Source organism: Nilaparvata lugens, chromosome X, assembly GCF_014356525.2.
Source record: "Nilaparvata lugens isolate BPH chromosome X, ASM1435652v1, whole genome shotgun sequence".
Lineage (NCBI taxonomy): Eukaryota > Metazoa > Arthropoda > Insecta > Hemiptera > Delphacidae > Nilaparvata > Nilaparvata lugens.
In genome coordinates, this window is record NC_052518.1 from 91,658,472 (window position 1) to 91,683,588 (window position 25,117).

General features: G+C 31.6%; 1 protein-coding gene across 1 annotated transcript in view; it reads left to right on the forward strand.

Moving 5' to 3' along the window:
* Positions 1 to 2,611: 2,611 nt before the first annotated feature.
* Positions 2,612 to 25,117, forward strand: part of LOC111045253 (malate dehydrogenase, mitochondrial) — a 32,811-nt gene continuing 10,305 nt past the window's right edge. The window contains exons 1-5 of the mRNA XM_022330615.2: positions 2,612 to 2,984; positions 12,341 to 12,535; positions 13,588 to 13,755; positions 15,809 to 15,934; positions 17,232 to 17,369. Of these exons, the coding sequence (XP_022186307.1) occupies positions 2,907 to 2,984; positions 12,341 to 12,535; positions 13,588 to 13,755; positions 15,809 to 15,934; positions 17,232 to 17,369 (705 nt within the window). The 5' untranslated portion in view covers positions 2,612 to 2,906. The remainder of the gene's footprint in view (positions 2,985 to 12,340; positions 12,536 to 13,587; positions 13,756 to 15,808; positions 15,935 to 17,231; positions 17,370 to 25,117) is intronic.

Consider the following 25,117-nt stretch of genomic DNA (forward strand, 5'->3'; position numbering starts at 1 on the left):
TACATAACTATTACACCTCAAGTTACCTGAAATTTTGTACCAAACGTAAGAATTTTCTCTTGAAAGCTAAGAAAACGCTGGTAAGAGCAGAAAAATCGCCTATTCTGGGCGATATAGAAGTCAATAAGGTTTAGTTATTTTAAATTTCTAGACCCTATAACTGAACAACATTAACAACATTTTTCTGTCAATTCTTAAAAAAGCGCATACCGTATTGGTCGTCTTTGAAATTTTTTTCAATTACGGTCTCAGTCACTACACCTCCGAGTTTACGGAGGTAGTGTCTTAGTGCGCCACTAGAAGGTTGAACATTAACTATATTTCATTTTGATAACTTTAAAGGGAAAAAACACTCACATTCTTTTGGTGTGGCGACGACCGTTTCGAGTTTCTGTTTGGCTTGAGAATGTACAACACCAGCACTAAACGGTCGTTGTTACACCAAAAGAATGTGCTTTTTCAGTTTAAAGTTATCAAAATACAATACATTGTAATAATATTGGTAATAAATATGGATAATCAACAACGAATCAACTGAAACACGACTTTCTTACTTATCCGGGTGAGTAAATAGATTAATTGGTGAAAGAATGAGTGTCATTTTACTTCTACCTAATATATATTAATATAAAATATAATGTCAAAAACTGATATGTTCATACTTCATTCAGTTTTGAAGCTCTGCTATTTGAATTACAGCACGATCTTCAATAACTTCTCCTTTATCAATTACCTACAGTTGTGGGGTCAGAGGAAACACATACCGTAATCCAAAACACTACTGGCAGTTTAATGATTCTAAACTTTGAAGAAAGTATAGGTATATACAGTAGTTCAATTGAAATATTATTCATGATTGTAAATGTCATAATTTCAATAAAAAAATTACGGTGTTAAACTATACAGTTAATTTTGTAGACCTACCAGGGTGCGGTACACTATTTTATAAATTGTAACTCATTCTCTATTAAATGTATGCCAGCCATGAATCATATATACGGTATATGTATATATATATATATATATATAATATATATATATATATATATATAATATATATATATATAATATTTATCCTACGCGATTCAAAATCAACACTTTTTTACTTGGAAGTTTTGAAATAATAATGAATTTAGTCTTAAACTCCAGAATAGAGTTGAGCGCAACCGTAAATACATTGTACTTAAATTCGTTTAGAAAGAAACTAATTTAGTTTATCAACAATGATTTTATAATTTATTTTTGTTCAATAACATGATAATTCTTATTTATAAACCATGCCTCTGCTAAACTTGATACTTTTGTAAAAGAAGTAAGTTTGAATTTGAATAAGCTATCTTGAAACAAGTAACCTACAAATTGGTTAACCAACAACTAAAAATATTAATATAATTCAATGATTACTACCCTTGAAATTTATGATGTAGGTTAAAATTTGAATTGGAAAAATAAAATAACAAGTCTTTATTCGAAAAGAGTGATTATCAGTTGAATTATTAACGTTTATTCACGAAAAATTCCATTCAACATGGGGTTTTCAATGTAAACACTGGTTGAAGTGTACGCTTTTGAACAGCTGATCACCTGATGGTTCTAGCCTTGTAGTTACGTATGCGACGCTCCTATCTTCCGACACTGCCATTACAACATGGACCTCACTATACCAGCTGATTGTGTGTCGGCAAGATTCAACATGCGCATCATAAAATGTATATGTTTAGCTCTAGAAAATGAACCACATGTTTATGTTTTGTTCTGAAGATGACGAATAAATCTAAAGTATTAAATATAAAAGGGTTGAGGGTTAGGTTATATTTATTATGTTTCATTAGGATAGGTTAGGTTTCTGCTTTGAAATTGCAATATGCTAGAGGGGCTAGGGTCCAGGTAGAGTTATGTTTTTTGATGTTTCAAATGTGAAAGGATAGGTTAGGGGGTTAGGATTTTGCTTTGAATTCTAAATTATTAAATGTGAAAGGGTTAGGGGTTAGTGGTTAGGTTTTTTTGGGTTATATTTAATAATGTTCCATAAAGTTAGGTAAGGTTTTTGCTTTGAAATCGCAATATGCTAGAAAGGGCTAGGGTCCAGGTAGAATTATGCTTTTTGATATTTCAAAGGTGAAGAGATAGGTCAGGGAGTTAGGATTTTGCTTTGAAATTGCAATATGCTGGAAGGGATTGGAGGTATTTACCAAAAGTTATGTTTATTGATGTTTTAAATGTGAAAGGGGTGGTTAGGGGGTTAGGTTTTTGCTTCGAAATGACAATATGCTGACTTAGTTATAGGGTTTTTCAACATCAGTTAAATAACAACCGTTATATTTTATCAATTATTTTTTTTTAAAGTACTCTTTCTTTTATTAAATAAAATGATAATATATTGATTATTATATTGAATTCAATGATAAATCATCATTGGATAATAATATCATCATCAAATAGAATGACGATTGGCTCCAGTTACAGTGCTAGGTAACCATCATCACAGAGAAGAAAGTAGAATAATTCCTTCTACTTTGTGCCATCATCACAAAGAACGTTACATTCAAAGAACTGACTGAATGGAACGGGAAAAAACCGTTACTAACGCATGCGCGAAACGGTGCTGACTGAGACCGAGAGTGGTTTGTAGAATCTACCACCATCCGTCCGTGGATGTGAGAAAGTGATCATCTGTTCTGTCGGTTCATTTTGATTATCTATCTCATCTTTCACCTTCTTTGCTTCTTTCGTATTGATGACTGTCGTCTGTCGCACACCGCTCTGTTGCCTATTTGCCTTCTCATTTGTAATTTTCTATCAGAACAGTTGCTCTTGGACTCTTTTCATTTCATACTTTGATAAGAAGCTGTGAACTCCAACGTCTTTCAAGTTACAAAAGTCGTGAAACTTATTATACAACAATCATGTTCTCTCGAATTCTACCTTATAAAAATGTCACCGAATTCAGTCATCTTGTGAAACAATTCTCCACGTCCAACCAGGTAAATGTGTTAAGCAAGCTATTATAATTATATTATTTACTTGAGTTATATGTTTGAAATCTCTATAGACTATGAATGATTTATATGATAAAATTCTATTTATCTATTACATAGTTCCCTAATTTTACGTATACTTCTAGAACACCGCATGGTTGTCTTGATTGGTCTGCTATGCATAGAAAAAATTTATTTGCATTCTAATACCTCAATAAGTGACAAATATTGATGATCTTATATAAATAGTGCGGATATCAGCTAACGAAGATGTAGTTTCTTTATATCTGCTAGATTAGATTTATATTACATAATATGCAAATTAGCAAAATTTAAATTTTCGCACCAATTATTCCTGTCGAAATTGACTATTAGACTGTTTCATTTCTAGTCATCTATGTAGGCCTACGCATATCCGTAACCGGGAAATCATTCCTATCACGTATTCCTCTATTTTCTAAGCATTAATCCACGAAATTGAATGAAGAGGAAAACTTTTTTGTAATAACGGTCTACAATTATTTTAATATTGCTCCCTTGAACTTCATTCCGTGTGATACCTGATAGAAAGCAACTTAACGTGGTTGCTTTTTTTATCATTCTGCTTGTCTGCTTTTTGGCCGCTGCTACTAGTACTTGTCACACTCATTTTCAGGTAGGATCTGTTAATTAGAAACTTCTACATGCTACCAAATCATCCCCGTCCAGAATTGTATAATATGGTTTGCTTGAGCTCATGACCAATGTAAACGCTGAGCACTAGTTAAACTATAAGTGCCGGTTAAATTTTAACCGTGATTAATTCCACGAGAACCAATCAGAAAAGCCGTCTTTTCAAAAAAGCTTTCTCTGATTGATTCTTGTAAAGTTAATCACGGTTAAAATTTAACCGGCTTTTATGCAACCGGGCCCTTAAGTTACTATTGTGCTACAGACCATCTCAGAAGTACGGTCTCAAAACTATATAGGTACAGTACTTCAAGTTATTCACTCATGGTTGATAGAATCTTGACTTGAAGATCAAAAATGTGAGGCTTTAATTTAGTAAAATTAAGGAGAAATAACGTTTTTTAGCCGTTGAGCATTTTAAAGAATAGGGGTTTTTTAAAACCAACATGTAATTTTATGCATGTATCGTAGATTTTTTATTGTGTAAATTTGATGATAGAAACATCTTTATTTTCAATGAAGTTGCAAGCCATGTTGTATCATTAAGTGAACGTTGTCAAGAACTACTTTAACTCGTGGCTAATATTCAATGCAAGTGAGTTTATAATCTATTTTCAATGGTACCGTATTCAGAAAATTTTAATAAATAATAGAAGGTAGTATTGTACTCTATCCTTATATCGTCCATAGAGTCCCCAAATTTTAATCATCTTATTATTGTTATCGTTGAATTTTTCAAAATGCTTAACCAAATCAAGTGAAGCGATTGGTATCATGGTCACGCTTTTTAGCTATCGATAAAACTAGTAGTTAAGCTTCATGCACTTGCCACTTCCTTTGTAAGGGTGTCCACTTTAAGAACCGAACTCATCTAAATACAAGTGATGAAAATAACTGCCCGGTGATCAGGTACTCACCTAAAGCATAAGCTGTAGGTCCACTTATCTCTCATCATCATCCGTCTCATTACCCAAGCACAAGTCTAGAGCTCATATGGGCATCATCCCCAGCCAAAAATTAAAATAAAACGTTCATAGAAAATTACGATCAAACACAGCTTGTATCAAATAAATTTAGCTATAATAAAACAATAAATTAATTATTACTCAATTTCAGAAATTTTCCGTTAAGAACATCATTGATTTTTTTTAAATCATTAGATCTTTCAAATAATTGTAGAGCAGTTAAGCGTTACTCTCAATATTGATAAAAATAAGGATGACTTAATCTAAACTAGTGAACAGATATGAAATAAGGAAGTAGAGTGGTGATGGATGCACGCCTGAATTTTGATTTTTGATAAACATATTGATAATCTGAAATCAATTTGACAGGTCATTCATATAATTCAACTTGAAAGAACACTAAACAAATGTTGAAGCATACTTTACAGGAATAAGTTAGTCAACCTCATGTTCTTCTTGATATAAAAATAAAATATAAAAAAAATACTCAACATCATGTTTTTCTTGATATAAAATTTCTCAAGATTACACTACATACATAAACAGCACGAATTGTTATTGCCAGTCTCGTTTTGAACAACGTGTTTAGAAATAATTGAAAACTTACAAATAAAAAGATGTTTTCTAAGCTGATCTGGAATAATTTTTATCAGGCTAATTGTAAGTATCCGAATTTCTTGTCTGTGCTCACTCTCACTCTCTCACATACACATTCAATAAAGATTGAAAGTTCTCAACAATTCATATTTTGAGAATAGAAATACAGCTCCCAAAATCCAGAATATTCATCCAGTTTCAAGAAGTTATTGAATTGAGTATTTGGGCTCGTTGAGTGATTTGAATGTAGCTCTATTTATAGTGCCAAAAATCCGTATGGGATCTTGTTTTATCTGCTGCCAGGAACCCAGCTATTAATAAATCCATTTTTGTTGATAAACTTTCAGTCCAGCTACCCGACTATTATGTAAATTGATTTCTTGAATTCGACATATTTTGCTGGAATAGTCAACAAGTTCGTTTAAATTGATACTGGTGCTACCCAGAAATATATTTTTACTGACCTTCGTAGTCTTGCATATAATTAATTATTCATAATTCACATGCATCACGTAGTATAAATGCGATGGTTCTCTCAAATTGAAAAGAAAATACCAATCCACTGAATTCAGATATCTTAACTTTACAACTATAAAGTTTCAATACGGTAATGTATTAATCTTCGAAAAATAGTATTCATTTATTTTATTTTTTCTCTGTCATATAACCCATGTCAGAGGTATTTATTAAACATGAAAAAAACATTTACAATATGGAAAAAAGTCCTTTACATACTTGGATTAATTTCCTTAAACTATTGTGTAGCATCCCACTATAGAGTCTATGTGTGTCGGGATGCATTTAGTTAAAAATGAGTTATAAAAATGTAGTTATAAATTGTGAGGGTTCTCATCCAAATGAACACAATCTTATCTACTCCTTCAAGTTTTTATAAGTTTTAAACTACAGTATTGCTTTTTTCACAAGTCACTGTAATACTGTAAGTGTATCTCGCACCTATGTGACAAGCTGTTAATAGAAATCAATGATGAATGTCTTCACCCCACCACTACTGTAGCACTTTACAGTTTACAATGATAATTATTGTTCATTGCTATTTTTTAGTTTTGAGTTGATGTAACAACATACTCATCTCACAAGAATCCCTCACCCACATGTAGTAGAAGGCCTACTACTACTGAAATATTAAGCTCCATTTCAAAAGTACCGGTACATAAAATTAAATATGTATTGAGCTAGTCAAATAATTTTTCTTCAGTTAACAGTTTCAAATTTATTTGTTGAATTAGAAAAGCTGCATTTATTTCGTATGTCTCTTTTAACATGTTAATTATAATCCAATGTAATTTTCTAATACATTTTCTTGCACAATTAATTTTCGTCATAACGAGCGAAGTGCTTTCGTCAAACGAAATTTGACGACCATCATTAAATTTGGCAGTGCGTAATAATTGATAAGAAGAAATTATTGATGGGCTATTTTAATCTGGTTTACAGTGCCCATATCAATTTTTTCAATGTCACTGAATCACAGACTGACAAGTTTAAATAGCCAATTTTAAATTTGGTATTAGTTTTTATGCTGTTTCTTCATTTATTTCTTATGATACTTTTCATTTTTATCGTTCATTGAAGAACAGCCAATTCTTAATACATTTATCTAAAAAAACGTGTTTCAAAATAATCTCCACTTTGCTTCATTTATTGATAGCATGTTATGTTATAAGAAGCGAATGTCCAATGTTGGACGTCCAACACTAGGTTTTAAAATGAGCCAACAATCACTCAAATGGGTGTGAGGAATAGAAAAATACAATTTATGGCAATATTATTTTTTAATCTATTTCTTTTTTTGAAATAACAAATAATAATATATAATAAATCAATAATTATAGTTATATTGACCATGGATTTTGTTTTGTTTGCTACATATCAGGAAATTTGTGCGCATTCCTTGAAGAGAAGGTTTTGACAATTTATCTGTCATTGGTTGATTTTTACTGTACTATTTCGTTTGTTAGATAAGTAAGTAGTGGTGAAGGTAATATACTAATGCTGAAACTTGACCTCTGTGAAACTGGTCGTCAATCACTAATGAAAAGAACTCTGGCATTAAGCCTGAATATTCCTGAATAAATAGATTCAACCTTCGGTTGTATTTCCAATCCACTTATAAAAATAAATACTTTTTCAACTTCCTAATTGTAATGTTATAAATAAGTTATGAATTTTCAATGTTGCCAATCTCATGACCTATCTTCATTCGTACTTATTAGTTGCAAATTGATTGATAGGTTATTCTCTATCCCTGGACTAATGGAAAAAGCTCTTTTCAAATAATGCCTACTGAAAGCCATGCTTTCTCTATAGCTAACAAAAGATAATTATTATAAATAGTTTCACTGCAGCAGAAATCCTTAGTATTCACCGTAGTATTTTATCTACCAATGTTTTCCCATTAGTATAGTTTGTTACATAAATAAATATATAATATGATTATTCATTCTGAAAATTATTTACCTACTTTGGAATAATTTATAATATTTTAAGACATTATTTTCTGAATGAATTTGATAATAAATTATTGAATTTATAATTTCTTACTTCTGCTAAATAGCCTTTACACTCCATCAAATACCATAGTAGATGTTTCCTTCATCTATTCTCTTGCTTATATCTTCTCAACAGCATGAAGTTTCTTACTATTACTCTAATTTTAAAAATACTTAACTATCATAACTGTACAAATATACATACAAATTATGAAAATTTATTACACTAAATACATACAGATATAACACTTGCGCCCATGTATTCTCCTGTAATTAAGTCAATGTATCAATAGACTGATCAATAAACTAGTGTATTAAATTGATACAATAAATTAAATCAATGTATTCAACTCTCAATAAGCTTTCAAATCAATAAAATATTCCTTTTTCCTATAAATTAAAAAATAAGTTGGTATTTTATGAAGTAAAGAACAAAGTATTTCAGCCAATTTTGAAACAATTCAGTTGGTAATGAGTTTATATTTATCCCCTCATCAGTGATGTGTACCAAATTTTGAATTCAAGAATCAATAAATATTAATGAAATGTCATCAGAAATCAACAGAATAGTAACTTTGTACTGAAAAATTTGCTTAATTATAAAGTTATTTCAGAAAACCACCTCATCTGTGTAGGCCTATACCCCACACATGTCACTAGGTAGAAGGTATCTTCTCCAGAAATCCCCTTTTCAAGTATTTTTCAACATAGAACTCACTCCCTGTCCTTCCTCTTTTCGTTTTTCAAGTTGAAAATTACCTAAGTAAGTTGAAATATTCTAAAGTTTTCAATAATGAAGGGTGCTACAAGTTTTTATATTGTTTTTATTAATTTATTTTTTATGTAGCCTATTATAGTGATAAACTAACATATATTCATCAAAATAATATATTACACGAATACGTTATTACTCATAACATAGCAAACTGTTTGGAATTTATAACATAGAATTATAGTACCCTTTGAAGTTAATAAAATTATTACAACTAGTTTCAGTGTTCACATCATCGTCATGTTATAAAAATAAATTCCAAGTAAACGTTTAATAATAGTTTTTGTTATTTTAAATAACAATTGATAAAGGAAATATATTTTTCAATTTTTCTTAAATATGTTTGATGTTATTAATATGTTTATTGAAGTATGCAAATGTTCACTAATCTGTTTTGAAATTCTAGTGATATCTTGAATATTTGAAGTATCTTGGTTAAATATTATATGATTAACTATATTACATTAAATGATTGTTTATTTGATTTATCCATCTGTATTGTACTAGTCTTGATTATATTATAAAAGAGCTGTATTAATTCTAAAATCATGTTAAAGGAATGCTTTGAACTCGTGGCTAGATCACAAGATTTCTTTTTGTAGCCACGCCAATTATTTAACAAAAAAAAATTAATTTATTTTTTTGAAACACTGTTGTTAATTGGTGAATTAAAAATATCATCTTTTAGTAAATTATATCAGCAGCTGCCCCTATTCATCATCTGATTTATTTGAAATTTTTTAGTTTTAAAGTTGATCTATTATTTTATTAATTTCAAAGGATATTATAATAATTTTATGTTATAAATAAAGTAAAGTAGCCCTGAATTCATACATTTAAAAAATGTTTGGAATTTATTTACACAAAATATTACTCAACTTCTTCAAAACTAAAAGTGAAGCTAATGGAAATTGGGTTAAAAGCTCACTACAGCTTTTCGGTAGTTGGAACTAGAACTTGAATTGTGAACACTGATAACGATATCAGCTCCACTTAATTTACAGTTATCTTGCTGTTCTCCATCATAGCTGCTGCTTGGGTCAATTGTTTTTCTAGCATTGAACTATAAAGGCTATTTGCTCAAAAGTTCTGTCTTCCAAATTTTCATTAACAACTTAGATAAACTATTTTTAGATATTAAACTGCTGATAGTCTCAATTTCTATACGCTTATATTACACTAACAATTATTTTTCAAACGACGCATAAATTGCATATTATCAGCTAATTTTATACAGAAGCAATTCAAACTTTGAAAATAAATACGAATACTGTAATTGATTATCAAAACTTCATGTAACATCTACTTTATTCATTTATTTATAGACTTCATTACTTGTTTGTGCATCGTGTGAAAGTATCTAAACTGAAATATATCGTCACGTGAATAGACCGCACATTATTTTGTTGATCAGCACAAGGTTACAAAATCGCTATCTTTTCACGCGACTATTTACTGCAAGCTTTGAGTGTAATGTAATCGCTCATATCCGCACTCGACTGGCACGAAAGAATCTATAGGCCTACTCTCTGACACGAGAAGAGTTTTTAGTTGATGTTAAACTTGTATTTTGGTATACAGTGAAAATTGTTTGTAAAACACTCCAGTTATCATCCTCATAAATGTACTAATAATTTCCAAATATTTATGCAGGGTCATTTGAGTATTAAATCATGTTCAAGTAAAATTGAATTGCTTCTGGTAAATTGTCAGTACAATATCTCAGTCTAAAAATGATACTTTTTTCCTAAAAATGATGCAAGCTCATATCATTCTTGGTTTTTGCGACTAGTTGGCCTATTCACAGAAGAATTCCATATTTGTATAGATTTATATAAGTGTATTCCTGGATGATTTTACTCCCTAATTAGAACAGTAGTTATTTTTGGGCTTCAATTATTACTTTTAAAAATACCAAATTTCAGAAGAATTAGTAGAACTAATTTATTCGGAATCTTGAATCCCTTTCCAATTCAGTTATAGGCTAATAAATTAGCATATACCATATTTTTAGAGGTGACACCAAGAAAGAGTTTGGTAACATCAAGAGAAACTTGTTTCGCATTCCATAGATTCAAAAAAGAATAAATAGAATTACAGGTTCGTGACTACAATATTAATCCTATCAACTTGATTTATAACATTGTATCTTCTTTTCAAAGTATATCACTGTTCTCTATAGATGGGTTTATATTATTATATTTGATTCTAAAAATATAGCACTGCTCTCTACAGATATATTTTCATTTCCATAATACTTGGAACTTGGAAGGTGAAAAACATTGTTTGATTAATGTCATTGTCATTCTTTTCCATATTGTATGGAAATATAGTTATGCATAATGATATTTTTCCATGAAATAATAATTAAATAATCCTCGTTTTATTTAATGATTGACTTATGTTGTTTTTTATCACCAACTTTTTTATCAATACTTAAATTGGGATGTAAACATTTCATCTCAAATCATATAGTTGTCGATGTTAAGCTCTTTTAAACTCACGCTATTCATACATAGTTTTTTCTAAAATACATTTTTTTTACTTGTTATGTTATATCATGAAGTGATTCATCGATAATGTTCATTTATTATCCTATTTATTCCTGCAATTTATAGCACTGCTCTCTACAGATGTATTTTCATTTCCATAATACTTTGAACTTGGAAGCAACTATGTAACAATTTAATGCCAAAGGAAACAATAGGCAGTCTCTAAATCGAGGTTATAGCGTTATACCATTATTATTTATTTAAATATACCACTTATAATTCTGTACATTATCAATTTTGAACTTTCTAGTTTACAAATGACCGAAAAGAACAGGAAGATGTTTAATTTATATAATAATTATTCAAAACGTTTCAAATACTACGGGAAAACCCCAAAACAGTCTTCAATAATAAAAATAAGAGAAATGAAAATAAAAAATTATAGAGGTTCTCTCATATCACTTGTCAATTATGGTACTTTACCATGTTCACATTGTTAACTCAAGCTGATAGTCTTTGTAGTAAGCTATGTGACACTGGTAGTCTCTCATACTTTGTCACTCTTACACAAAACAGTAATAATAGATAGTAGTAGGCTTAAGTTAACAAATAATTGGGTTGAAATTTGGAAAATAAACTAACTATACCATGGAATGTCATCTTATGCTATCTTTTTTGTGGTTTCATTCAATTTAAGTTACAGCTGTGCTGATAGTGATTTTGTGATTTTTCTAGTTTCAAATTTATAAAGCTTTTTAGTATTTTTCATTTATTAATGCATTTTCAAGTGTGTAATAATTATTTTGTTCCATATTTCTGATCACCCCAGATACAAAATTTCTAGTATAATGTATTTTTGGACTGTGATGTTTTGTGATTTTCATAAAAGTGTTTACATAACCTCATTTTGACTATTTTCATTAAAATTAGGGAGAGAAACAGTTTTGGGTTTATCCTGTTGATTCTCTCCCAATTATTTATTCATTAATATTTATACAATAAGTACATCATCAAAATGATAGAGGAAAAATAAGGTAACCTCATTATGCAGTGATTAATTTGATATTGTGATTGTGGGATGAAATAAATAATCAATAAATAATATTAATAATATGCGTTTTCTTTGATAATAGAGAACAAAATAAATTGGGTAACAATGCCAACGCAGCGCAGCCACTACAGTAAACTGAAAGTACCGCGTTTGAATAGCTACTTGACCGTAAACTTTCATTTTTGTCCTATCACACTTGCGACTTAAAATAATATGGATTTACCACATCACCTTCAAATAATAACAGAAAGTCAATTATTCTACTTCCAAGACTAATATTTGATTTTTAAATTATTTTTTTAGAGGAATGTCAAGGTGGCAGTGTGTGGAGCGAGCGGAGGCATTGGCCAGCCTCTCAGTTTACTTCTGAAGCAGTCGCCTCTAGTCACCAAATTGTCCCTGTTCGACATTGTCCACACTCCAGGAGTCGCCGCCGATTTGAGCCACATTGACACAAAGTCTTCCGTTCACGGCTATGTAGGACCCGATCAACTCAAGGTTTGTACTATCTCGTCTGAAAGTTCCCGTTTGAAACTATTGGTTCTTCCAATCCTACTAACCGAATCGGTAGTTTGGATCAACTTTGGTCGTTTAATAACATTTTATAGCATCATAGAACCGTTTCAATTTTTATTGATGATGAATTTTTATGAATTATAAAACGAAAACTATTTTGTTTTTATGAAAGCTTTTTAGTTCATAGTTTATACCAATATACAAAGTGGAACAGTCAAACGGCACAATTTCAGGTATCAAACTAAATTTAAAAAAAATCAAGTCATATATTCCAACAAATAGAACACAAATGAGAGATTTCGGTTTTATTCAGAAAAAACGTTACTTTTTGAATATTTTACTCCAGTAAGGTGGCGACCATTATTTTTCACACATTGTTCAAGTCTCACATTGAAATCCTCACTAACAAACAAAATTTTCGGTACCGTATTGAGCTGTTCAAAATCCTCAAGAACTTGATGAAAGGCCACTTCATTCGGCCAAAGTGACTGTCTGATGAGTGATGTTTTCAAATGCAATAATTGGTCCATATTTGTTGAGGATGACAACGGCCATTTGTAGAGTAACATTAGCTCGCTATGTTCAAATGCTGAGCAACTTCCTGATTTCTGAACTTTGACGACTTCATGTGTATGAGAACACCCATTTTCAACAAGATGGAGCAGCTAGCTATAGTGTCAGATTATCAATTGACCTTATGAGAAATCTTTTTGCGAACCGCTTGATGAGTAGGAATGGAGGGGATATACAATGGCCTCTCCCATCACCCATCTAAGCTGTTGTGAAAGGGGATACCTCAAGTCAAAAGTTGATTGAAATCTAGATGAAATGAATGTCATCTGTTTCTCTCAGCTGCCAGTATTGTGGATTGTGTACATACTGAATGATCTATTTGTGGTTTAACATGATCTATTTGTGGCATCACATGATTTAGCTGAGGAACTCGTTCAATATTATCATAACGTATATTTATGATGATCTGTAGCAGAAAATTCAAGTAGTACATTTTATTAATACGTTTTTTTGTTGTTCAGGAATCATTGCAAGGAGCGGACGTTATTATAATTCCAGCAGGCGTACCAAGGAAGCCTGGTATGACAAGAGACGATCTTTTCAACACGAATGCTTCAATTGTGAGAGATCTTGCCCAGGCTGCTGCTGAGGTAGCGCCTAAAGCTTTGATTGGTATCATTTCAAATCCAGTAAGTACCTACATAATATCTCTCCAATTCTTCATAAATAATACATTTACAACTGTTGTTTTCTTAAACTTTTCGAATCTTCTCTGATGAAATGAATACTATTTTACACTCTTAAAAAAAACATTTCAAAAATATGAATATTTCTCTTGAATCAAAGTAATGCACTACCACTCTTCTAGTTTGTAAAATATAATCCTATGCTAATTTTTGTGCGCTTTGATGGAACCAATATTTAATCAATACAACTTGATGTGAGCTTAACATCAGTTCAAGGTGGTTTAGTATGCTTCAAAATCATTTCTATTTCTTATATTTAATGAACCACTATTATTCTAGCTCGTAGAGTAGAGAATCTTATGATAATAATTTTTCTTTTTATCAATAGAAACCGTCTGATCTATCTATTCAGTCTTATGAGAACTTTATATGATTCAGTTCAAGGTCTTCTAGTGTGCTTGAAATTTATTGTTAACCTTATTTCATTATTGTTGTTGTTGTTAATAATAAAATTCTAGTTTGCACTAAATATAAACTATTTTAAATACTAGTTTTGCACAATTTGTCACTCAATTTTGGCTTGAAGAGATGATATAAATATTTTGCCTATCTCAAGCCATTGAGGACTAGTACTCTAGTACTCTTGTCTATTCTAAAGACTGATGAATTTAAATTATATGGATCAAGCTTCATAAGTCTCATCCATTCCCCTTCCATTTACGGAATTATTTTAAATGAATTTATTCTGTGAAAATTGTATGGATTATTTTGATTTTTCAAACTATAAAACATGAATATTGTACGGTTTCTTTCTAAGAAAGATACCCTCAATCTATTTGGCCATCTTTGATTGACATTGGAATTAACTGGGGTAGGCTTACCTCTCCATGAAGAATTATTGTTGTGATTACTTTGGTACTTGGCTTTGTAAAATAAATAGATTAACACAAAAAAACAGAAATAGAAGAGAAATGTAGGAATGTACCTATTGATAGGTACATTCAATACCCTATTAATAGGGATTTGAAATTTAGTTTGTGATGCACCTATTGCATTACCCCAAGTTTATTTTAATGTATAACTTACCTTTAATTTTTATAAATTTCAAATAGGTGCTATCACAAACTAAATAATAGAATAATTTTCAACAATTAATTATTGTCTGTTGAAAAATATAATAAAACCCATTCCTCAGGTCTATTTTCTACTTAATTTGTTTCAAAGTCAAACAAAATTTTAGCTTGTTTCACTTGACGATGTTTTTCCTACAACATTTTATAATTTCCACACAGTTTGAAATAAATATTGTCACACCTTTAAATAATATACATAATCATCAGAACATCCAAGCTCTACACCTCATTGACAACTCTACAACAGTCAGGAGAGTGAAAAGGAAGAAGCCTACAGATCTCAGATCTCATCTAAATGTAGCGTAGTGTTAGTGAGTGATACTGAAAGTAACAGTGCATGGGTATTGCTCAATTAGACTGTGAAGGAGTCATATACCCCTGCAGTGTCAAACTTAATTAAGCTAGAATTGAACTGTTCATCAACCAAAGTGTTAGATTGCAGTCAAATTACAAGAAAAAAAACCTTAGAATAATATAATCTCAATTAAGCTAATTCTATTTGTGAAAAAAGATACCCATTACAAAATCGGACATCTTATCGATTCAAATGCTAATTGAAAATCATTTTGTTAATTTAATTTATTATCTATTCTCAATATTACTTGGCCTTATATCTTTTATTTTACTACGAAATTTAATCTGGAACGTCTAATGTGCTTAGTGTTTAAATTATTTGTGAAAGTTTATACCTTATACAGGCTATTTTATTTTATTTGAAAATATTTTTATCATCACATTTGTTTCTCAATATTTCAGGTTTTGTTCTCACGTTAGAAACTCAATTCGTTGATATTTTACAGGCTGCTATTTCACCTTATTCAGATTATTTCTTCAATTTGAAAACATTTTTATCATCATATTTGTTTTACCATATTCCAGTTTTTGCTCTCACGTTAGAAACACAATTCTTTGCTATTTTACAGGTTAATAGCACAGTTCCTATTGCTTCCGAAGTACTAAAGAAAGCTGGAGTCTATGATCCCAAGAGAATTTTCGGTGTAACGACTCTTGATATTGTTCGTGCTAATAAGTTCGTCTCTGAACTGAAGGTATGTAGTTTGTTCGATTACATTAATAGAACACTGCTAATTGAAATTCATACATGGATAATCTCGAACAATGTAATTTTAGCAATGTAATTTCCTCAAAGCTTAGTATAAAGACTTCTCATGTTTTTTATGTAATTTTCAACTATTCTTTACTTTCCCGTATGCCTTCACTCTGCTCTTTCTCTTCCCTTCCTCACTCACTGTTTCTCTTCCCTATTTCTTAATAATATCCCATTATTATTTCTTGTACTGTTAAGCATTGAACACTCGGTCTCTGCGCTCAGGTTCATCGAATCTTGCAGGGACTTCCCGTTGATAATATAGTTATAATCCTATCTAATGGTATTTTTCTTTTTTCATTTTATATTGCTCTTAACTTTTTTCTTTTATGACCATTTTTTTATTGTAATTATGCTTTTTGAGACAAATAAAGATTTGACATTATTAGTGAAATTTCAGGTTATTTGCTATTACATTGAATAATAAAACAATTCTAATGCAGGATGTTTCAGCATTAAGATAATTAGGTACATGAATTATTAGTAGGAAAGTCTGAAAAAGAAAGATAAGTAATAGATTAATCCTGATATCTATGTTTGTAGCATTTGAAGATCTAGTATAGCAGAGAAGTGACGAAGATAATTGGGATAAAAATACGAAATATCTATGTTTTTTATGTGTATTCTTAGCTTTTTCAAGAACAAAATGATAGAAAACGTTTATGTTAGTGTCTTAGCTGAGGTATAGATTTTTTGTCTATAGGAATTTTGCTATTAGGAATCAAACTATGCTAATATTTTTAAAATGGAAAATCACATTGTAAATATAAAAATATCAAATTTTTAAGACATTTTAAACATTTTTTAGACATTTTTAAGACATTAAGGGCCGTTTGCACAGTGCCAGTTTAAACTAAATTTCATCTTAAACTGGATTAAATCTATATCAAGTATCATTTGCTATAATGTGGTTCATTTTCAGTTTAAGCCAACATCTGATTGAATTCAGTTTAAGCTTTCACTGTGCAAACGGCCCTTAGACATAAAATTTTTAACACATAACCTAAAATTGAATTTCCTGTTCCTTCAACAATAACAAACACATCAGTTCAGCTGAAGATGTGGTAGGTGTTACCATGAAACCTGGTTCTGTAATTTGAATACATAATATAGTGGTATTGACAATATCAACGCCTTATTCTTTCAATTATGGAGAAATACCACAACATCTCACACCATACTATCAAATTATTAATACTAAAAATTTCCATAGTAATAGTGATATAATTATTTTACAGGGTCTCGATCCAGTTAATGTGAACATTCCCGTTATTGGTGGACACTCGGGAGTGACAATTATCCCTGTTATTTCCCAAGCAAAGCCTGCCGTTGATTTCCCAGCTGATCAGTTGAAGGCGTTGACCGAACGTATCCAGGTTAGTTGCGAGTAAAACTTGCTCTTAAAATGAGTTCTATTATTTCAAATTGATTATAGTATTTAAATGAGGTTTATTATGAAGGTATTATTATTTCATTACATCTTAGTGTTAAAAAATTGATAACTTATTGTTCTTCGGGTTTTGAGTTAAACTATCGTCAACCCCATACTTAGGAAGCTAACGCAAATTTAATATTCAATAATAGGTGCTAAAAAAGTACTTGAAGCATCATAAAAGTAGAAGCTTCAAAGTACTTATATATTGTACTTTGGGTTTAGAGTTAAATTATTGTCAACCCTACACGTAAGAAGCTTGACACCAATTTAATATTCAATAATACTAAAAAAGTAGTTGAAGCATCATTTTAGTCAATTAAATCAATCTACATAAAACACCAGACAGCATAGTGATATGTTTGAGAGGGAATTCCTTTCAATGTTAGTTGAATTGAGAATATACGGTGGAGCCCCTCTGATTGGCCTCTTGTGGGCCGAATTCAACTTCACCAATTTCATAACTGTCTCTGAAATTTTTCATTTTTCGCGTAGAGAACCAACATTTTTCTCCAACAGCGCATGCATTGTATCTGTACCGGGTGCGGCAACGAAACTTCCTATTTTAAAGTGAACGCCTTTCAGTCAGCTAATGTCGTAGTAGAGCAAATTTGGTCTCGTTGAAGAGGCCAGACCATAAAGTTTTCTTCCCGACATGTTCAGTCGCCAGTATGCATTGGAACAATGAGGAGCGTGAATTTGCCGTTGAGACTTATTTTTCGAGCGGATGTTCTGTGATCACAACCCCGCGCGCATTTCGAAATAACTTTAATCTAGCCCTTTTAGCTACTGCCCCGGACCGGGAATCAATTAAAATACACACAGTACATGAAGCTAAAGGCCTTACTTTTTTAGAGCCTTACTTCTCGATATGGCAGATTGTAGTAAGTGTAATACGAGCTTTGCAAATGCCAGCGAAGGTATAAAGTGCAGTAAGTGTGCAGGTGTTTTTCATGCGAACTGTACGAGGCTTGGGAGTTCTGATAAGTTCAAAAAAATGAACAATCAAGCACGATCAACCTGGAAGTGTGACGAATGTATAGGTGGTTCGGATGGTAATAGTATTGATGCCAAGTTGAATAAAATATTAGATTCGATTACTGAACTGCGTACGGAGCTTATCTCTCGGTTCGAACCTAAGATTCAAACTCTTACAACTGACGTCGAAGCTTTAAAAAAATCTAGTGTTGACATTAACTCGAGATTTGATGAACTTTCCGCGAAGATCGATGAAAGGCACCGGGAAATGGAGGCAACTATCGCAGGACAAGCAAAAGAAAACTGTCAGCTGCGCGAGGAGATTAATTTTCTTCAACAAAGATCGAGGATTGAAAATATAGAAATCACTGGTGTGCCACAGACTGATAGTGAAAATATTTATAGTGTACTGGGGGCTGTTGCTAAGGCTATTGGAGTTCCATACAAAGACGATGATATTGCTATAGCGCACAGGGTACCAAACACCAGGGGTAACTTCAATATCATCGTCAAGTTTGTCGCAAGAAAAATCAAAATTGCATGGCTTGAAGCGGCAAAGAAGAAAAGGGGAATAAATTCAAGCGATCTTGGTCTTGGGCTTCCTAAGTCAGCTGTCTACATCAATGAACATTTGTCTCCGATAAATAAACAATTGCTTGGAAAGGCCAAAGAACTCAGGAAAAATGGCAAGCTTACTTACGTCTGGGTAAAGAGTGGAAAAATATTTGTGAGAAAGGATGCGGCGTCTCCGGCTAAACAAATAGTGCGTGAATCCTCACTAAAAAATTTCATCCAGGAGTGAGGCAGGTCAAAAGCGGAACTGAAATTAACTCTAATACGAAGTCACAAAAGCTTAAAGTGTTGTAACTATTATTTTTACTTCTATTGACTTTATCATCAGATCATTCAAAATTAACTTTTGGTTACAACTCAGTTCCTGGAAGTGTAATGATGATGAACATTTTTTTTCTCAATGCCATTAAGTTCAGGACATTATTCATGTTTTTGTTTCATGTTAAATAACTTTAAACTTCAATTAGGATATAATTTCTATCATATAAAGAGCAGAAAAAGCTGAAAAAGTTTTTATTCATTCTATTCACTATATTTATTTTATTTTTTGGCATTCATATTTGGTATCGATTAATGATTGTTTTGTGCGAATATTCACTTAATATCAAATTATGTGGAGAATACTTATATAGGTAGCCTAATTTACTTTGAAATTAATCCATAAGAATGCGTTTTTTTTTCTGAAGAGCCCAGGTTCAAGTGACGTATTCTAAATTTAATAATTTAATTTGCTTATTTGAACTGATTAATGAGTTGTATAAGCCATGTTAAGATTAATCTAAACAATTAATGAAACCTTATTATTTGAAATATTAGTTAACGACTATATAAATCGAATCTCTTATTATTTGAAATATTAGTTAACGACTATATAAATCGAATCTCTTTATTCCTTATTCTAAATGGTAGGTTCCATCACACAGGTTTGAGGAATATATTGTTTTTTATGTTTATTTTTTTTCTTGGTGTGTGCGTGAGTGTGTGTGTGAGTTTTCCAATGAGGGTTTTTGAATTTAGCTTTTTTACCAGATTTTCCACCAATTCTCTAAAATACGAGTACACATATTTCACTCATGATGAATAATGAAGAAGATAACTGTGTGCTATTGAATAGTATTGATGAAGTTAATCTCTCTCATATTCCACAAAGTAATAATTTGACAATTCTTCATCAAAACATACAAGGCATAAGCAGTAATTTTGATAAATTTGTAACTTATTTGAGCTGTTGGAATGTAAGGCCTGCAATAGTTGTGTTATCTGAAGTGTGGTTGGATACAGATGATCAGGTATCGCATTATTTTATTGAAGGATATGAATTTTATTCACATATTTCTACTTTTACTAGAGCCACTGGTATTGTAGTTTATTATTCCAGCAAACTAGTTGATTTCAGTTGTAATTTGACCGACTGTGAATTGAGCGGTGCGGATGTACTGTATCTACAGTGCGCCTTATCAAATTACAATTTCAATCTGATTTGTCTTTATCGATGGCATGGCTTTGACTGTGATAGATTTCTTTCAAGTCTTGACTCAGTTGTAGCTCGTTCAACAACCTGCGATACTGTCTTGATAGGAGACGTCAATATCAATATTCTTATCAATGATGATAATAAAGTTGACAGCTACTTAGAAATTCTCAGTTGTTATGGCTTTGAACCAGTAATCAACATACCTACCAGAGTAACTGAAACAACGGCAACTCTAATTGACCATGTCTTTATTAGATCGCGGACCTTCACAAATTTTGTTAGGGGCGCAGTAATTGAAACCTTAATAGGTGATCATAGAGCTGTGTCCCTGACTCTCCGATCAAATACCGTAAGATATAACGATAATTCAAATAGTAATAAATTTAAAATAGATTTTCATAGTCTTAATAACATGCTGATGTCTCATGATTGGAGTGACGTATTATTTAATAATAATGTTGATTATAAGTTCAACAATTTTCTTGAGACATTTGCAAATTATATTGAATGTTCCAAAAATAAAATTGAAATTACATCAACTGAATCAGTAAAAGTAAAAAAGCTTAAACCATGGATGACAAATGGTTTATGCACAGCAATTCACTCCCGTGATAAGCTATTCAAAAAAGTAAAAAGGAATCCCGAAAATAAAAATGGAAAAAATGAATTTAAAACTTTTTCTAAAAAAATAAAGACCTGGATCAAAATCGAAAAAGAAAAGTACTACGCCACAATAAATTTATTAGCTCCACGTCAAAAATGGGTAGTTCTGAATAAGCTGTGTGGGAGACCAAAAAAAGGAAGTCTCGATGAACTAAAAATTGAGCACGGGAGTGAGATTGTCAGTGACCATCAAACTCTGTCAAACCTTTTTAATAATTTTTTTGTAAATATTTCTAAAGATATTGCAGCCTCATCAGGTAATTTAGTTGTCAGTGATGTAGAGAGTTATAATGAAAATTTTACAAAAACCACTTGTCAAAGATCTATATTCATTGAGCCTGTCACTTTCAATGAAATGTTGATGTACATAAAGGAATTAAAATCCGGTAAAGCTCCAGGGGACGATGACATATCTTCTGGACTATTGAAGTCAGTTGCTATGTCTGTAGTCCCAATTCTGGTAGATATATTCAATTGCAGTCTTTCTACAGGTATATTTCCTTCCAGGATGAAATTGGCCAAGGTAGTACCCATATTCAAATCTGGCTCTAGATCAGAATTAACTAACTATCGACCTATATCCTTACTTTCAATTTTTTCTAAGCTGTTAGAAAAGGTAATGAGAAAAAGGATTCTTGATTTTCTCAACTCATGTAACTTTTTTTATAAAAACCAATTTGGTTTTCGTGAGTTGATGAATACGGAGATGGCTCTTCATACTTTCATGACAGCTATATATTCTGGCATTAACTCCAGACCAGCGAACTGTGTTGCAGGATTATTCCTGGATATAAAAAAGGCATTCGACACAGTAAGCCACACAATTCTGCTGGACAAACTATATAATGCTGGTATCAGAGGTGTTGCACATATGTGGTTTTCATCCTATTTGAAAGAAAGGGTGCAATATGTTGTCATAGGAGGTGTGAAGAGTGAGGTCCAGGTAGTAGATTGTGGTGTACCACAAGGATCGGTCCTTGGGCCAATCCTATTTCTTGTATTCATAAATGACCTTTTCTCATGTAACTACAATGGTGTGCCAGTGTCATTCGCAGATGACACTGCTTTTGCATATTGTGGGTTGGATGGTTTGGACTTGGAGAGTGTGATGCAGACTGATGTTGATAGGTTGTTGTTGTGGTTCAAACACAATAATCTGTCTCTTAACCTGTCAAAGACCAAGTATATTCTGTTCACACTGTCGTCAAGCTGGAATTTACCATCTGGTTTGAAGTTCCACGTTGATTGTTTGCGGAATAATTGTAACTGTCAAGTTGTCACGCAAATTGACTCCATCAAATATTTAGGTGTTACAGTAGATGAGAAGCTTACCTGGTCTCTACACATACGTTATGTTAAAAATTATCTTTTACATATCCTGAGAAAATTCTATTTTCTAAATAAGATTCTTCCAACCACCATTCTTAGACAGTTATACTTTGCTCTTGTTGACTCTAAACTGAATTATGGAATAAGTTGTTGGGGCTCTACTTACATTACCCACTTGAGACCACTTATAACCTTACAAAAATCTATTGTCAGAGCTGTTAAAAAATCAGGAAGATATGAACATGCCTTTCCCCTTTTTCAAGATATAAAATGCTTGCCTCTAAGATACATATATGTTTTCAAAGTTTTATACCTATTCTTTGTAATGTCTGGAAACAGTGGTCAGGCACTTTTCAGGGAGAGAACAAATTATCAAACTAGGAGAGTCACTTCTGATCTGCTAAGGCTTCCCAGGTCATATACCACTTGTTTCCAGAAATCGTTTGTATTTCTAGGTCCGAAATTTTTCAATAATTTACCTTTTGAGGCAAAGAGAATTGATAATAGGAAAATGTTCAAATATTACATTCTTAAATGGCTTAGAAATATCTTGCCTGATTGTTTAGAACACATGTTTTTTATTCTTTCTTAGTTTTCGACATAATAATTATTATAGTTGTTGAAAATCATATCAAAAAGTAATTAAGCCCAAACTGGAAATGTATGAGAGGTGAGTGAATGTGTGAGTGTGTGTTTTCATTTTTTTCTTGCCCAAAAAAATTTTTTTTTCTTCTTTCTGATTTTATTCAATTATAGTATAAGCACTCCTGCTTGCACGCGTTAAGCATTTTATGCTTACAGCAAGCTAGAAATATTCTGTTTCAAAAAAGCTTTGTTTTTTTTCATAATACATCATACACGTAGAAAGCCTTATTATTACATAAATTATATTTTATACAATTTCTTCAGTGCACTTTGTATTTTATTTCCATTTTTGATGTTTGATGTATTTGAAATTTTGTATGTATTTGATTTTTGAATCAGAATAAAAACAATTTGTATTTGTATTTTGTATTTGTACTTATAAGTACGTTGTTCTCGTGCGGATGAATACGAAGCAAATGGACATCTATAACAGTGTAAGTCATGCGATTGTAGCGCTAAGCAGACACACTCATGGCTTCTGCTACCTGACAGCGGTGATGAACGATCTGATATCGTCAATAACAAAAAATGTTATGGAGTGTGAGGATGCATATATCAAGAGATGGCACGAAGGAATGTTGATCAGCCTGCAGGGAGGAATGCATCTAAACAACACAAAATCATAAACAATAATGATATTTTATATGTTGCAAATGATCTGGATGGAATGGATGAAATACAGGACAGTTTGGTTGAAGATGCACAAAAACTCCATGATGCACTTGAAAACTGTGACCTAACTGTTTTTAGCCTCAATATCAGAAGTATTCCGATGATCTAATGATTCAAATACAGGATATTTCTTATGATTTTGATGTGATTATATTAACAGAGTGTTGGATTAAAAATGATCATATTCCAAAAGAGTTGAAGGGATACAATAATGTTTACTCGTCAAACAACCGTAATCAGAATGATGGAGTCGTAGTATACACGAAAAACGTTCTAAATGTACTTTCAGCCGAGTTGAATATTGGACCGGCAAATGTTCTTCACCTACAATTACAAACTACTAAGGAAAAATACAACATATTAGCAATTTATAGATCTCCATCGAACTACAATATAACAGAGTTTGTAGAGGATTTGGAAAATGTTCTCAATAGTTTGCGAGGACAGTTAATAATATGCGCAGGACACTTCAACATTAATACGATGGATGCTACCTAATCAACATCAACAACTCGACGAATATCTTGATTTATTGAGCGAACATGGCTGTTCGAAGATCTGCATCAAACAAGCCACCAGGGTAACAACAGAAACATCAACATGCCTGGATCACATATTAACAAACTCCAAACAACAGATCTATCCAATAATATACCACTCCAGCATCACAGATAATTTTATCACCGTTTTGGGTCTACAAAGATGTCCGGGAGCAAGTAACAGAGCGAATCTACATGAAACCGATTCCAAAAACCGAAAAACAATTAATTTAGCTGGTCTAAGAACATGTCTAGCAGAGGAGCACTGGGAGTGGGTTCTTGAAAGTAATGAAAGTAATGATACAGATATGGCCTACGAAAAATTTATAGAAATTTTAAAACACCACATGGATAATAACTCTCATCAGTACAGACAAAAAAAGAAAATTAAGATCATCAAACCTTGGATTACGAGAGGGCTTGTCTTATCCATTAGAAAAAGGAATCTTTTGAATAAAAAGAGGAAATTTCAACCAGAAAATCAAGAACTAGCAGCCCATTACCGTCTCTACAGGAATACGCTGACGTCGCTTATTCAGAGTTCAAAAGAAGATTACTTCAAGAATAAATTCAATGAAGCAGGAAATAACATCAAGAAAACTTGGGAGATCATAAAGGATGCCACTGATTCAAACCGAGAGAAGACAGATTAATTGAATTCTGTAAAAATAGGAAATAATGTTGTAACATTGAAAGAGAATCCTAATTTATTACTGAATCTCATTAATGAATACTTTGTTAGTATAGGAGAAAACATGGCCAAGGAAATATCAGATAGCTTAGGTAAGACTATAAGTGATATTGTAAATAGTTATAAGC